Here is a 15,739-nt window from a genome sequence, read left to right as displayed (position 1 = left end):
AGGAAAGAAGAAGCAGCGTCACTGTGGAGTGAAAGCGGATATACAACAGACCCGGAAGACAATGCTGAATAAAGTCGTAGTTTTTGTTATTTTTGGACCAAAATGTATTTTAGATGCTTCAAAAACTTCTAACTAACCCACTGATGTCACATGGACTACTTTGATGATGTTTTTATTACCTTTTTGGACTTTCAGTCTACCGTACATACATTTTCAATGGAGGGACAGAAAGCTCTCGGACTAAATCTAAACTATCTTAAACTGTGTTCCGAAGATGAACGGAGGTCTTACGGGTTTGGAACGACATGAGGGCGAGTCATTAATGACATAATTTTCATTTTTGGGTGAACTAACCCTTTAATATACGTGGATCAATGAATATGCAAATTAGCCCCGCCTCCACTTGCACACACCAGCTCAGAGATCCACTCGGTCAGCTTTCTGAGGTAAACGCTGCACAATGGAATCGCTCTTTACAACATCGGACACATAACAGTAATTAATATGATTAGCCTTTTGCTTGTTATCAAACAGCTAATAATGTGTTTCTAATGTTACACAGACCATGTTCCAGTTTGCGAGTTTTCTAAAAATCAGTATCCTTTTGAACAACTTAGAACGTCAGTGAAGAAAGGCATATAGTTCATCATAACATCGATATATACGTCATACACCTGCCATATTGCTAAATCTACACAATTTTTCATATCAACAGAAAAATTTACCGGGATAACCTAGCTTCTCTCGAGACTCCCCTGCTAGTTTGGTGTTAATGATATGCTAAAGCCCGCCAGCACGTTGAAGTTATTGGTTACACGGTAGTTTGTGACGGCAGAAACACCAGCGATTTCAAACCGCGGGTTTGAGACTGTCTTTTTTTCATTGCAGTTTTAAGGAGAAAATACTCAGCAATGGTGCTGACCAGGGGCGTTTCCTCCGAGGAGGCAAGGGAGGCAGTGCCTCCTCAAAAAAAACGGGATGAGAAAATAATCAATATTACAAAAATATATCCCAAATGTTACAAAATTTGACATTAAAAAGTGTAAAAGTCACTCGTTTTTCTAAAGAAACACTGTCAAACAGCGACACCCGCAGGTGAAGTTACAGCGGGGAGTCTCTTGTGCCTCCCCTCAGCTCATAGAAATAAAGCAGAGCCCCCAAAGCATGCGGTGGGTTTAGTGGGGGGTAATTGAGAATGAATGGGGGAAAGACACATTAGAGGAGGCAGTGCCTCCATCACGCTATGATTGGATATGATTGGTTCGTGCGATAAATCCCGCCTGTTGTTTACGTTTTTGTCAAATCGGCCTGAATGAAGACAGTGATGGTGTGAGCAATCAGCATGGTGAAATTAAAAGTACATCTTTGTGTCTGTGAGTGAGTGACCAGTGTGTACAAGCTTGATGACTGCTATTAAAAAGAAAAGCTGAATATTAGTTTATAAATAATATATATTGTTTAAATTGTTACTGCAAATAGTTATTATTTTGGAATAAATGTAAAACTGCGTAAAAACACTAACTTTTAATAAATAGAACATTACATTGTGTAAAAATACAAAATAGAATAGTATTTGGTCTCTCTTTTTATGTAATGTTAACTTAACCAGCGGATAAGCGGAAGAAAATGAATGAACTTAACCAGGAAAATTGTGTAACAGGGACATAAATGAGGACGTTGCCTCCTCATTTTAAAACACCACCGCACACCACTGGTGCTGACATATGAATTTGCACATGGTTTGTCTTAAAAACACCACATAGACATATAAACAACATTAAAAACTTGATTTTCACACACGTGGGGTATTTAATATATATTTTTAACACTATACTTTCTGTCATATCACATTGGCATCAGAAAACTAGTTAATGCTGCTGCGTTACGGCTGACGGAGTAAAGTAAGAATTCTTTTTACATTTAAACTGATAAATGCATTTATAATATATTTCACAAGAAAAATTACATGACTACTTTTATAAATGCATATCGTTTAGATCTTTGCCAAGTGTTCTAACAGTCATTCCTTTTCCACTGCAACACCTCACATTAAACTGTGTGTGTTTGTGTCTGCGAGCATGGCTGTGCATCTGTCAGTTGGTGACCACAAGCCTGGAGTGTGTGTGCACCCTGCACACTGTGTGCTCCCTGCTATTAAGAATAAAGCTGAGAAAGAGCTATTTGAAGACAAAAAACAGAAATAAAAACAAACAGCCATAGTAACGGTTATGAACGACACTACCATTTTTTACTGGAAGGAAAAAAGTAAGTACATGTTGTTATTTAATATTATTCAGTACTTAAATCTGTAATTACACTGTGACAAGGACACCTTAAAATAAAGTGTAACCAGAGTTATATATAAAATGCAGCAGTGCATAATGCATCAAATCAAAGATGCGAGAATCAGAACATGATGAGTTTATCTATGCTGACGTATAAACTTAATTGGTAACACTTTATGATAAGGTTCATTTGTTAGTAAATGTTGAAATTAACATTAACGAAGATTAATAAATGCTGTATAAGTGCAGTTCATTATTAGTTCATGTTAACTAATGAACCTTATTGTAAAGTGTTACCACTTAATTGGTTCTTGTGTGTATTGTCAGCACTGTAGATTTGAATCTGTCAGAGTGTATAAATCCTCCACTGTATTACGATAATGAGAATTAAGGTGGTGTTAATGGGTTTAATTGTCATAAAAATGCATATTATTGTAAGCAAAATAGAATTTCTTTTTCAGTTACACTTTATTTTACTGTCTTTGTTACAGTGCAATTATACATTTAAGTACTGAGTAATGTTAATTAACTATGTGTACAGTACTTACTATAGGGTTAGGATTAGGTATATATGTATTTTTCTTTCATATATATATATATATGAAAGAAAAATACATATATACCTAATCCTAACCCTATAGTAAGTATTGTACACATAGTTAATTAACATTACTCAGTACTTAAATGTATAATTGCACTGTAACAAAGACAGTGTATATATTCCCTGTATATATATATACAGTACAGTCCAAAAGTTTGGAACCACTAAGATTTTTAATGTTTTTAAAAGAAGTTTCGTCTGCTCACTAAGGCTACATTTATTTAATTAAAAATACAGTAAAAACAGTAATATTGTGAAATATTATTACAATTTAAAATAACTGTTTTCTATTTGAATATATTTCACAAAGTAATTTATTCCTGTGATGCAAAGCTGAATTTTCAGCATCATTACTCCAGTCTTCAGTGTCACATGATCCTTCAGAAATCATTCTAATATGCTGATCTGCTGCTCAAGAAACATTTAATGTGTACAATTGTACAAAATATTTGTGTACAATATTTTTTTTCAGGATTATTTGATGAATAGAAAGTTCAAAAGAACAGTGTTTATCTGAAATCTAATCTTTTGTAACATTATAAATGTCTTTACTGCCACTTTTGATTGATTTAATGCATCCTTGCTGAATAAAAGTATTCATTTCTTTAATTTCTTTTCAAAAAAATAAAAATAAAAATTCTTACTGACCCCAAACTTTTGAACGGTAGTGTATAATGCTACAGAAGCTTTGTATTTCAGATAAATGCTGTTCTTTTGAACTTTCTATTCATCAAGGAATCCTGAAAAAAAAAGTACACAACTGTTTTCAACATTGAAAATAATCATAAATGTTTCTTGAGCAGCAGATCAGCATATTAGAATGATTTCTGAAGGATCATGTGACACTGAAGACTGGAGTAATGATGCTGAAAATTCAGCTTTGCCATCACAGGAATAAATTACTTTGTCAAATATATTCAAATAGAAAACAGTTATTTTAAATTGTAATAATATTTCACAATATTACTGTTTTTTTACTGTATTTTTAATTAAATAAATGTACCCTTGGTGAGCAGATGAAACTTCTTTTAAAAACATTAAAAATCTTAGTGGTTCCAAACTTTTGGACTGTACTGTACATATATATATATATATATATCTCTAAGTTTTTTTCTTAAACACACAACTATTCACCAATTCCAATATTTGTCACTCTTTTATCACTCTCTCTTATTTGAACTTTTGTCTTTAAAATAGATTTGTGTTTTGATAGTTTTAAATTAGCAAATTTAAAAAAAACATGCATACTAGCTAGTTTATTGCTACATCATCAAATAATTTCTATTGAACATGGAATGGATCCATTTAACATTTAACAGGCCAACATAAATACATAAGCACAACAGAACAAAAGTTTTCAGGTACAGAAATGAAGTCATCAAATATAAAATATGTTATTCATTGTATAAATTAAATGTACAGTTTTTTAAAGATATTTAACTACAACTACACCTTATAATGCCGTTTGTATCTGACTTGTAATGTTGACATTACAATGTGAACTTGCCCTTTAATAGCATGAAAGGTATGATATTGAGCTTTCAGAGCTATTGTCCCCTCTTGTGAAGTAAGCTCAGCTTCCCTTATCTGTGTATAGACACGTGACCGAAGGTGTGTCGTGAAACATTACCTGCACAAGGACAACACAACATCACTAAATACTTGGTGTTGCCCTTTAAGAAAAATGCCCAGCTCTGTAACCTTGACCTTGCCTGAGTAGTATCAGAAATTTAAAGATATTAGGATGAATCAAAGTTCACTAATATTTTGTGTGCTGTAACTTGTTCACAAATTTATGACTAGATTTCCATTCTGTTAATGTGACTTTCATGTGACAGAACATGGCCTATTTTGTACAAATCTTCAGTGTTTCATATCTGCCCACATAAATTCATGACGTAAATGCTTAGCTATGAGACATTTATAATGGAACTGAATCTCTGGGAAGTTTTCTGTGGGATTTAGCTCCTCCTTGTGGTTTTCCGGAATACGTATTTTTTTTTTTTGTAATAAACAAACATCTCTGTTTATAAGAGTAGACTGTATAAGTGGTAATACTAATTCATTAGTGCATATTGAATGCATAAAGGGTACAAGATAGTGATATAATAAGCCAATGATTCTCATACTTTTCAGATTGTGTAACAATTATCAATCACCTTCATCACCATTCTATTTCACCTAAACAGCCAGAGCTATAATCTTATTTTTTTTTAATTATAAAAAAAGTGCTACAAAAACTACAAAATCACTTGTATGTCAATATTCTGTTATTTATTTATTATTAATATTTAAATAATAATTAATATTTATTTAATAAATAAGAATTATTATTGCTTCTTACCTTCTCTTAAAAAGATAGTTGGGCACGCACATTCACAAGTGACATTATGATTGTTGAGTTAATTATTTGTCATATGAATGACTGCTATCAGTGTTTGTAATGTGACATTTTTTTGTAAATAAAACACTGCCATATGACATCAGGTGGCCTTTGTAAAATGTTTAAATACTGTATGTAACAAGATCAATTGTCATTACAAATATTTTTTCACTCATTCACCTTTTTTTATCTTCTATTCTTCTCTTTCTTTTGCAACACTTGCACAGGTGAGCATGTGATGTGTCCTAGTCAGGGCCACTCTGTTTCATCTGCCACAGGCCATGTTAGTGATCCAGGAGGTCCAGGATTAGGGTCTGGCCATGGACCCAGTATTCGCACAGATCTGCATCCTCGACCCCCTCAGCAAGTAGTGTATGTCTTCACCACCAGCCTAGCCAACAGGTCAGTATGACCACCTTGTTTCTGTCCCAATAGACTCTGCAGCTTGACAGCCTATTTTTTAAATGAACAAATGGGACATTTACCCTATATTGCCATGTTTAAGCCGAAAATGTTTGAGAAAGCCACAACAAAGGAGTTGACTTGTATTAACATAGCAGACCATTTTCCACCACACTCTTGTGACAGATGTAGGAGTGTGCTTTTACGAGCCATTGTCACATGACTGAATAGAAAACTATGAAAATATTAGAAAAATGTTCATAATTATTTTGTTGTTCAACAAGCTATTTTTATTTTCTGCAGTGCTGCAGAGGCAGTGATGCATGGCCATACAGACTCCATCCTTTTGTATCATCAGCAGAATGTCCCTCGCACTAAGCTGGACCAGGTCTGTCTTTAAATATAGACATATAGTGCACATACATGCCTGCATATTTTTATGTTAGATTATAAAATGATTAAGCTATATGGGTGTGTTTATGTTTGTAATCATGATCCATATGTAAACGCTCTTAAAATACAATGTAGAGTGGAAAAAATGTATCATAACATCTACACTTGCAGGTGCTACATGGTGTGAGACATTGTATTTGTTTAAATGGCTATTTAAATCACAATGCTCATCTTTGTTCCTGTTTCTGTTTTGATATGAAACAGTAGTCTTTTGTGATTTATTGAGCTGAGACTAATAATGGCATTAACAGCACCCCCACCTCTGTCTTTCTTTTTCTTTTTTCTTTTTTTCTTTTTGTATTTGTCTGAGCAGTCTACTGGTGTTGGAAAACTCTCCAACCTAACAGAGCAGATCAGCTCTAGTCATAGTCCACCCACTGGCACACCCAAATCCCAAAGTGGTACGCCCCGGCCAGCTTCCGTCGGTGCAGTTGTGGGAGGACATCTTCCTGGCACCACTACTCCTTCTTCCACAGGCCATCCAGACAGTGAGCCAGCCCAAACCCACCGAGGAGGAGGAACATCAAGCAGCAACAGCCGCTCTGCAGTTCATTCACTGGGCCCAGGAAGTTCAGGCCCACAGTCTGTAGGGGTTTCAGGAACAGAAGGAGTGGACAGGCCAGGTACAATTCCACACCATGGTGCAGGTGTGTCTCCTTCCTCAAGTCCCTCTGCATTATCTGCACACCGTCAGAGTGAACTGGGCCAACTTGGAGGGTCAGGAAACACAGATGGCCTCTCTAAGGAACAGCTGGAACATCGTGAACGCTCTTTGCAGACTCTTCGAGACATTGAGAGGTTGCTTCTCCGTAGTGGAGCCGGTGCTGGCCATGAAGAACCAAGAGGTCCTAATGGCAATCCTAATGGCACTAATATCAACAACAATAATAGTAATGATGGGGGTAGGGGTTTGGAAGATGGTGAGAATGGTGGGGGGAATGCTGGTAATTGCCATAGCAACAATGCTGGTATGCCTCATGTCAGTGGAATGAAAAAATATGAGGAGCCATTACAGTCCATCATCTCACAGACACAAAATCTTGGTGGGCCTGGATTGGATGACTCGCTGATGGGCCCACACCATGGTATGCCACCACATTCCCACCACCTCTCCTCACCCTCAGGGTTAGACATGGGGCCCCTTCTTGGACATGAGGGTGTAACACCAGAGCAGCTAGCTTGGAGGAAGCTACAAGAAGAGTACTACCAGGAGAAAAGGCGGCAACACGAGATGAACCCCCACCAACATCCCCAGCATTTCCGCATGATCCCAGAAATGGGCATGCCTGGGGGACCTCCAATGCTAATGAGAGGCCCCCCACCACCATATCACAGTAAGCCTGGTGATCAACAGTGGGGGCCAGGGCCAATGGTAGGGGGAGGAATGGGAGGGAATTCACGAATACTGGACATGCACCAGGAAGGTCCTCGAGGGCCAAGGTTTCTTGGACAGATGCGAGGTCCTTCAAGTGCTGGGGGTTACCCAGAAAGCCCTGGAGGAGTTCTAGGTATGGAGGGGTTGGGGCCTCAAAGACCTCCAAGGCCAGGCATGGGCTGGTTAGAAGAAATGCCTCCAAACATGGGTGGTGGAGGCCCATTTCATGGGTGCTATCCTCCAGGGGGGCCTGGGGGACCTCCCCAGCACTTTCAAGGTGATTTGGATCGCCCTATAACACGGGAAGAGATGTTCCGCAGACTCCATAGACTAGACATGCAGCAAATATCCAGACAGCAGCAGCAGGCAGGGATTGGAGGCCCTAGGATGATAGATAACTCTGGGGGACCAGGCTTCCCCAATCCTGGAATGGGTGGAGGCCCACCCTCCCGTGGTGATCCAATGGACTTTCCTGGTTCTCGGACTATAATGGGCTCTCCTATTGGTGGAGTAGGCAGTGATGGTGGCCCCACAATGAGAGACATAGTTGACTCTCCATTAGGGGGTAACCTCAATATGAGTATGGGCATGAATATGAATCCACAGCAGCAGCAGTTGTTGGCTCAGAAGCTGAGGGGAGGTCCTGGAATTGGTGGACGGCTTGGAGAGATGTTGAACCCTGAAGACATTTCCCGTATTAGGGCTTCACAGAATGGCCGGGGTAGTTCTAACAAAGGAATGATCCCTGGGCCAGATGGACCTCTTCAGTTCCCCAATCAGAGCTCCTTTCCTGGTAGTCAAGGTGATGGCTCATACATGCAGCAGCCAGGCTCTGATATGTTTGGACCAGACCAGCCAGGTCCTCCCCACATGAGCAGCACCTCAAGACTTAGTCACATTCCCATAAACTCTGGCTCAAGGGGTACAGACCTTGGTGCTCGACACCCTCCTGACCTGCCCATTAGTGTTAACCCAATGGGTTCCCCAGCTATACCGCCATCTCACCAGCTTAAATCGCCTTCTCTTAGTCAGGAGCCATCACCCCTCATGCCTTCACCCTCTGCAGCAGGCCTGAAATCACCCAGCCAGTTACCACAGAGTGGTCCATCTCACCCTCCTCTACCAGCAGCCTCTGGGGCTGGAACGCCCTCTTCCACCTCTATCAAGTCCCCCCAGGTAATAGGTCCTTCTCTTGGTCTTCGCTCACCATCTGGCTCCCCTGGACACCTTAAATCTCCGACCATGCCTGTCGCTTCACCTGGCTGGACTGCCTCACCCAAGACTGCTATGCCTAGCCCTGGAGGGCCTCCTAGTGTCAAGGTCGCAGGCAATGGAGGCAGCAGTTCCACTGATACAGGTAAAAATGTTCTTATGAATATGAATCAAATATACAAAAATGGTGTGTACATCCAAAACCAAATTGGGCTCAGGTGCAGGACAACAAAATAACAATGAATGAACAAAGAAAATATATGACAGCACACTGAAATTGCAACTCCAAAAATTTACCAATCAGTGCAACTTTTCCACCAGTCAGATCTTCATTGGGCACAATACCCTTGTGGAGTGAGACTCAATTCTTTATAAGCACACATGATAGCAAAGATTGGAAACACACACAAAGTCCTGTGACAATTGATCAGAAACACACACAGAGTCATGGTACAAAGAAATAACACCTTGAAATAAAAAAACGTGAACTTTGAATTCTTTAAAAGGTGTGCTGTTTGGTAAATCTCTTTGGTGAAACTCGTTGGAGCTGCAATTTTAGTGTGCAGACTTTGTTCATTCATATAAATATGAAAATGAATTTTGTGTATATTCTTGCTTTTTACATGATTTACATGTCTTCCACCATTTTTTGTTTACATTAGGTATGTCCCTGCCACCTAGGAGTTCCAACTCAACGCCCATCAGTCAGCCTACCAACTCTATCAATCCTAGCATGCCTTTTACATCCTCACCAGATGCCCCTCCCTCCCAGAATCCTCTATCCCTTATAATGTCTCAGATGTCAAAGTATGCCATGCCTAGCTCCACTCCGCTCTACCATGACGCCATCAAGACAATCGCCACATCGGATGATGAGATGCTTCCCGATAGACCCCTCCTACCTGGAATCAACATGTCAGGTACAGATTTTATGTTTGATATTTGATCACCTGTTTTAGAATCCAGAACTCAATGCACCATGGAAATGATACTATAAAAATGAGTTTATTCTCCTTCAGATCAATGACCATTATATTATTTTGCCTTTTCAATTGCTTTGTTTGTTTAATAGAGAAGTTATTCATTAAAATCATTACATGTAATCTCTTTTCCAGTTGGCAACATGGGAAATCACCAGTCTACACAGATGCTCCTCTCCTCGCAGGGTTCAATGGGACCTCACAGTGGTCCGCAAAGTCCAATGGGAATGGTTCTCCAAGGAGGCCCACAGCTATCCCATGATCCCTCTGGACCTATGCTCCCATCCCCAAACCCTATGGGAATACCAGGAATGACCTCAGCAATAATGGGAGGTGGACCTCCAGATGGAATAGGGCCCTGTAATGTTTCCCCAATGCACCCCCAAAACCAGATGGGAGGATTCCCTCGTATGCAGGGACCCCTTCACTCCCCTATTGGTGGTATGGGGCAACAGTACCCCCAGCGTCCTGATGAGGTCTTACCGCCCCAACAGATGCATCTTCTAAGTAAAGGCATGTCTCACCAGCGGCCTCCTCACCAACCAGACTCTTTTCCATCCATGCCCATGGGTGATGGTCCAGACCTAAGTGAGGTCATTAGGCCCACACATACAGGCATTCCTGAGTTTGATCTTTCCCGTATCATTCCTGCGGACAAGCCCAGCAGCACCCTACAGTACTTCCCCAAGAGTGAAGCCATGTCCCAGCCACAGCAAAATCCTCACCAGGGCCAACCGCCTCCACAGGCTTCTTCTGCTCAACTGCTCAAACAGCTCTCCTCGTCTGGACCTCCCCATAGCAGCGTCCCCTCCTCCAACCCCCATATTGCTAACCTACAGAACATGATGGCTGAGCAACAGCTGCCCCTACACCCCTCACACTCACATTGTGGAATGCGCCCAGGCATGGGCATGCCTCAGATTGGCTCCAGGGGCATGGGATCAGGAGGTGGGATGGGGCCCATATGCCACCCAGGGCACATGATGGGCAGGACAGGCATGTCTCCTCAACAGCAGCTCCAGCAACAACACCACCATCAGCAACAGCAGGCCATGATGGCCAATAACCTCTTACAACACCCGTCCCACCCTCCCCGTGGCATGCTGTCTCCACAGCAGCACCCTCATAATCTTATGGCCCAGCAGAATCTGATGATGATGCAGGCTAAGCAGCGGGGCATGGCTCTCCCTGGGGAGCACTTTGGCCAGCAGGGCGCCCTCATGTCCCCTCAGGGACCTATGATGGGACCTCCACATTCACAGTCTGGCATGATGGGCCCCCAGAGTCTCAGACAACGGAGCATGTCACTGGACAGCCCATTGGGCTACGGGCCTGGCAGTATGGCCAACATGCCCTTTTAAACTAGCTTATCTGTAATACTGTAAAAACCTTGTTTCTTAATGGCTATTTCTCATTTGGACATGTTTTTATTGCCGTTGACTAACTGTGGCAATAAAATGCTAAAAACTTTGGTTTAAGTAATAATCTCTTGATGCTGAAGTTAACATTGGGAGAAAATGAAACTGTTGAGAATTATCATTACAGTTAAGTAACAAAATCTGAAGCCATTTTTTAAGATATTTGTAAAATATGTATATTTGAGATCAATGTGTTTGATTGCAAAGGTTAAAGGAAAAAAGCCTCTGGGTTTCTATGTTCTAATTACATTCTGGCTACCAAACTGTTGTGGAAGGTAATATATAAATATCTATATATAAATATAAGATATATATATATATATATATATATATATATATATATATATATATATATATATATATATATATATATATATATAATATATATATATATATATGTGTGTGTGTGTGTGTATATATATATGAATATATATATGAATATATATATATGAATATATATATATATATATATATAGTTGCTGTAAATAAGATGCAATTTGTGCTTGTTTGCAACTGTTCTGTATACTGTGTTTTATTAGAAATCTAATAACAAAAATATGAAAAAAAAAATCTGTTCAGCTACTTTGTGTTGGCCTTCTTTGATGTGTATGAGGGGACATTTTGACTAGCGATCACATTACAGAAAAAAATCATGACACCATTATATCACTCTTTTATTTCCAGTTATTTGTTACAGAACAATTCTTTATCTCATATTTAATAATAATCCATTGAAAACAATGCAAAGCACTACAGCAGGTTAAGAATGATGCTCAGTTTTGCTTATTAATGAAATTCAATCTCTGACTAACAGATTGTCTGAATTTATATGATTTCATACACTCACATATGTGTTTCAGTCATGTTTGCAGTGATTGGCTCAGTGCGCAGGTAAATCTGTAAATCTCATAGCTGCCAAGGAAAGGAAGAAAAGGAAAACAATATGTACAAAAACATTCAGATGCTTTTATATGTATTGGTTACTTGTTGTGGTAGTAATGGCTTCTGTGATCGACATCCTGTTAAGACTTTTTCTTTGAAGACCTGACAGGCATGCACGCAGACACTTTGTTTTTGCTAGCAACTGCAGGAGGTCTCTTCGGAAACGGACCCCTATGAAGGCGTACAGGATTGGATTCAGACAACAATGGGAAAAGCCAATGCTTTCTGTCACTATCAGTGCCCGATTCAGTGCGTCATGAGCATGGCAGTCCAGCTTAGGCATAACACCCAACACTACCAGGGTATGCGTGAAAACGGTGATGTTATACGGTAGCCAGCACAGGCAGAAAACCAGTGTAACCAGTAGGGCCAACCGAATTGCTCCCTGTTTCTCCAGACTTCTCTGGCTTTGGCAAAGAGTGATGATTATAGAAGTGTAGCAGTACCCCATGATCACCAGAGGCAGAAAGAAGCACAGCAGATGTGTGAGAAAGCGGCTGGTCAACAACCAGTTGCTTGCATGGATGCCATAGTTGTGGTAATCACAAGACAACCTGGTAGAGTTCACCTCTTTCATCACGGACAGGAACACCATGTTGGGAATGGCCACAGATAGGCAGATGAGCCAGAGCAGTACACAAGTGAGGTGAACCGTCCTAGGCCGACGGGCCTGGAGACTGGGGATGGCGTGCACAATGGCGAGGTAGCGATCGAAGCCGATGCATGCCAAAAGCAAACTCCCACACATCAGATTGAGGCGATTAATAAGGCCCAATAGCTTGCACAGAAAGGTTCCAAAAAGCCACCCGGCTGCTCCTTGAGTAATTGCGAATGGAAGAGTGAAGAGGAGGAGCAGGTCAGCCAGTGCCAGATGTAGCAGATAGATCTCTGTGATGCGCAGGTTGCTCCGCCGTTTTAGCAGAACTGTCAAGAGGAGACCATTTCCTGTTAAGCCCAGGAGAAACACCACACTATATACAAGGGGTCGGAACACAGTGTGAAACAGATGCAGTGGGTTCTTTTCATTCTTACAGATGTACTGCACTCCATCAGGTTGTTCTGTCACATTTTCATATTCACTGAAATAGTCTTCCTGAAAATACACATTTCGGTAATGTCAAAAACAATTGATTTGCAAGTTGCAACATTTAAAGATGCACACCAATAAAGATCAGTCTAAATGATTTTTTATATATAATTTGGATCCTTAAATCTTTGTGCGTAATCATTTGCAATTTATTATTTTCCCCTTGTTTATTTTTATTTAACAACAATAATAATAATAAAAAAAAAATAGCATATAGCAAGCAGTTTTACATCCACCTGTGGCGTTTACAGGAAGCTGTTTAAAGGAAGTGTCTCACTTCCTTTTTTCATATTTAAAATAAAATTAATAATACAATTAATAATATTAATAATAAATAGTAATAGTAGCAAAAAGTAATTTAGACAAATAAAATGTTTCACAGGAAAACATTCAAAGATATCATGTACTGTGATCATTTTGTATTAATAAAACCACTAATAATAATAATAATAATAATAAATTTATCATTTTGTTCTTAAAGACTTCTTTCTCAAAATTTACAATTCATATTGTATATTTTTCTAATTAATAGAGCTTGTTTCCACATGATGCAAATTAAATCAGTGATAACTACAGGAAATCTGTAACCATAACTTCCTAAAAATGCATTGAGAGTTATACTCACAGAAAAATTCAGATCAATAGTGAATTTATCTGTTATTTTATCCATGTCCATGTTTGTCCTGATGTGGATGAATATAAAATTGTCTCAGAAGTGTGTGTCCTCGTCCAGTCTGGGTAATGAAACCTCTCTGAAGAACCGACCCATGATTTGCGCTCAGATTGTCAAGGCACGCCTCTTTAAAAATTACCTCAAGGACTCAAACTCACCTTATTTGAATTCTTTACAAAAACAATGAAACCCACACATTTCCTTTACAGAACAAACACATCCCCCACTATCCTGCAATTCAGTCAGATTTATACTTGGTATAGTTTTAAGATGTACAGACTTACACACTACTCTTACAATTTAATCATTGTTGAGCGGATCATTATTCTTGTAAGCGGCAGTGGTTTTCTTTTTTTTTAGCACCTGGCTGACCAAAACTTTTGCACCTTACATTTTTTTCCCAGCAATCTGGCTTGGTTACAGAAACCTATATCAAAATCTCCACTTTATTAAGTAACTTTGGTTTTGGCATGTAGGCTGCATTTATACAACAAACATTTGTTGACAAATATGAATATATAAAAGTAAACAAATATATACTGTGCCTATGTATGAATTGCTTTACTAAATTAAAATCGCAACTGATTTAATTCTAGTTCCTTTTTAAATTAAAGAGTAAGAGCACATAATAAAGGAAAATTCTCTGCACTTTGGTCACTTTTTAATACTTTACCATTTACTAAATATATTTGGTATGTAATATAGGATAGAGCACATGTTGGGCTAATTTACACAGCAAATTAGGTTGTTTATTTAACCAGTTTATTTAACACTTCCCAAGAACTGCTGTCTTCTGAAGAAGATGCAAAAAGGCTGTGATAAATAACTGTTGTTGCGTCTGACCCAGAAGCTAGGTTACACAAAAACTACCCAAACACTGGAAAAAATAACCCCCCAAAAATGACCCAACAGAACCAACACTGCGGTTGGATTGAAAAAATTACCTGTTTTTTTTTTTTTTCCAGAGGTCACACATTTCAAATTATGATTAATTATAAATATGAATGATAAATATATAAATCTGAAAATTTTATACAGTATAAAGGTTATATATTCAAAACATCTGACACTTATTGCATGCCAAGTGTTGTGCTGTTATAGGCAAGTGTCAACTTTCACTATTACTCATATTTTGGTGCTGGTATTACATGTTGAACTTTTACATGTAGCCTAAACCTCAAGAAACCACCTACAACACTCCTGCATTGTGGCAGCAAGTTTTGCATAGACGATTAGCCTAGCTACTGCTCACTTTTTTTTTCTCAGGAAATGTAAAAACCTGTAGTTGTGAAAACGATTGCTATGCTTTTGGATGCGTTCTGATTGTAAAGCTTGCTGGAGTGTTTCCTGTTTACTATAAGAAAGAAATTAATTTTGTGCCTGATTTAATTCTTGTAACCAACATAGTGAACTTTCTAGCATTAACTAGAATGGAACTATAAAGTTCATTTTCCAAACCGCTTATCCTGTGTAGGGTCTCAGCCAGGGAAGAATAAGCCTAAATTCAGTCTAATTGGTCAGGAAAGAGTCATTCAGCTACTTAAGGCAATTAATTACCACTGAATCCCACAGGTGACCCTAGCAACAGATTCGTGCATACTAAACCTCTTCAACCCTTTGAAATAAGTATTAATAATGAAAACGTATGTTTTTAGGGATTAAAATAAATGGCAATCCTCTTTTAAATCACATTAATACATACATAACCTACCAATTAGTCAAGCACAAACATGCTAACCTAATTAAATGACTCCCTTCACATGTCAGGTTTCTGCCAAGAGTCAAGACAAAAACAAGCTCAGGTAAGAATTAAACAGTGCTGCCACGTAGGACTAAGTATAATTGTGGCGCACTACTACGCCAAAAAAAAAGCAAAAAAATAAATAAAAATAAATAAAGTGCAAAGCAAAGTGTTTTACCAGTATACA

At 38.9% G+C, this 15,739-nt stretch overlaps 2 protein-coding genes across 3 annotated transcripts in view; one reads left to right on the top strand and one right to left on the bottom strand.

The window, feature by feature from the left end:
* bcl9l (bcl9 like) overlaps window positions 1–11,173 on the top strand; it is a 68,873-nt gene extending 57,700 nt beyond the window's left edge. For both annotated transcript variants that reach the window (XM_048169393.1, XM_048169392.1), the window contains exons 5-9: window positions 5,497–5,671; window positions 5,975–6,059; window positions 6,438–8,856; window positions 9,374–9,631; window positions 9,827–11,173. In XM_048169393.1, coding sequence (XP_048025350.1) covers window positions 5,497–5,671; window positions 5,975–6,059; window positions 6,438–8,856; window positions 9,374–9,631; window positions 9,827–11,052 — 4,163 coding nt within the window. In that variant the 3' untranslated portion in view covers window positions 11,053–11,173. The remainder of the gene's footprint in view (window positions 1–5,496; window positions 5,672–5,974; window positions 6,060–6,437; window positions 8,857–9,373; window positions 9,632–9,826) is intronic.
* Window positions 11,174–11,766: 593 nt separating this feature from the next.
* Window positions 11,767–14,190, bottom strand: LOC125254667 (C-X-C chemokine receptor type 5). Its single transcript, XM_048169394.1, has 2 exons — window positions 13,764–14,190; window positions 11,767–13,144 (listed from the first exon to the last, which is right to left on the bottom strand). Exons 1-2 carry the CDS (start codon window positions 13,812–13,814, stop codon window positions 12,077–12,079), a joined length of 1,119 nt encoding a protein of 372 aa, XP_048025351.1. The 5' UTR covers window positions 13,815–14,190; the 3' UTR covers window positions 11,767–12,076.
* Window positions 14,191–15,739: the final 1,549 nt, after the last annotated feature.

This window comes from Megalobrama amblycephala, linkage group LG19 (assembly GCF_018812025.1).
Source record: "Megalobrama amblycephala isolate DHTTF-2021 linkage group LG19, ASM1881202v1, whole genome shotgun sequence".
Lineage (NCBI taxonomy): Eukaryota > Metazoa > Chordata > Actinopteri > Cypriniformes > Xenocyprididae > Megalobrama > Megalobrama amblycephala.
Note: the sequence above shows the minus strand (reverse complement) of the source record. Positions and strands in the feature narration are given on the sequence as shown.

Coding starts and splice junctions, on each gene's coding strand:
- LOC125254667 (XM_048169394.1), bottom strand. CDS start 13,814: ATGGACATGGATAAAATAACAGATAAATTCACTATTGATCTGAATTTT. Junction 13,145..13,763: donor CTATTGATCTGAATTTTTCT/GTGAGTATAACT, acceptor GTGTATTTTCAG/GAAGACTATTTCAGTGAATA.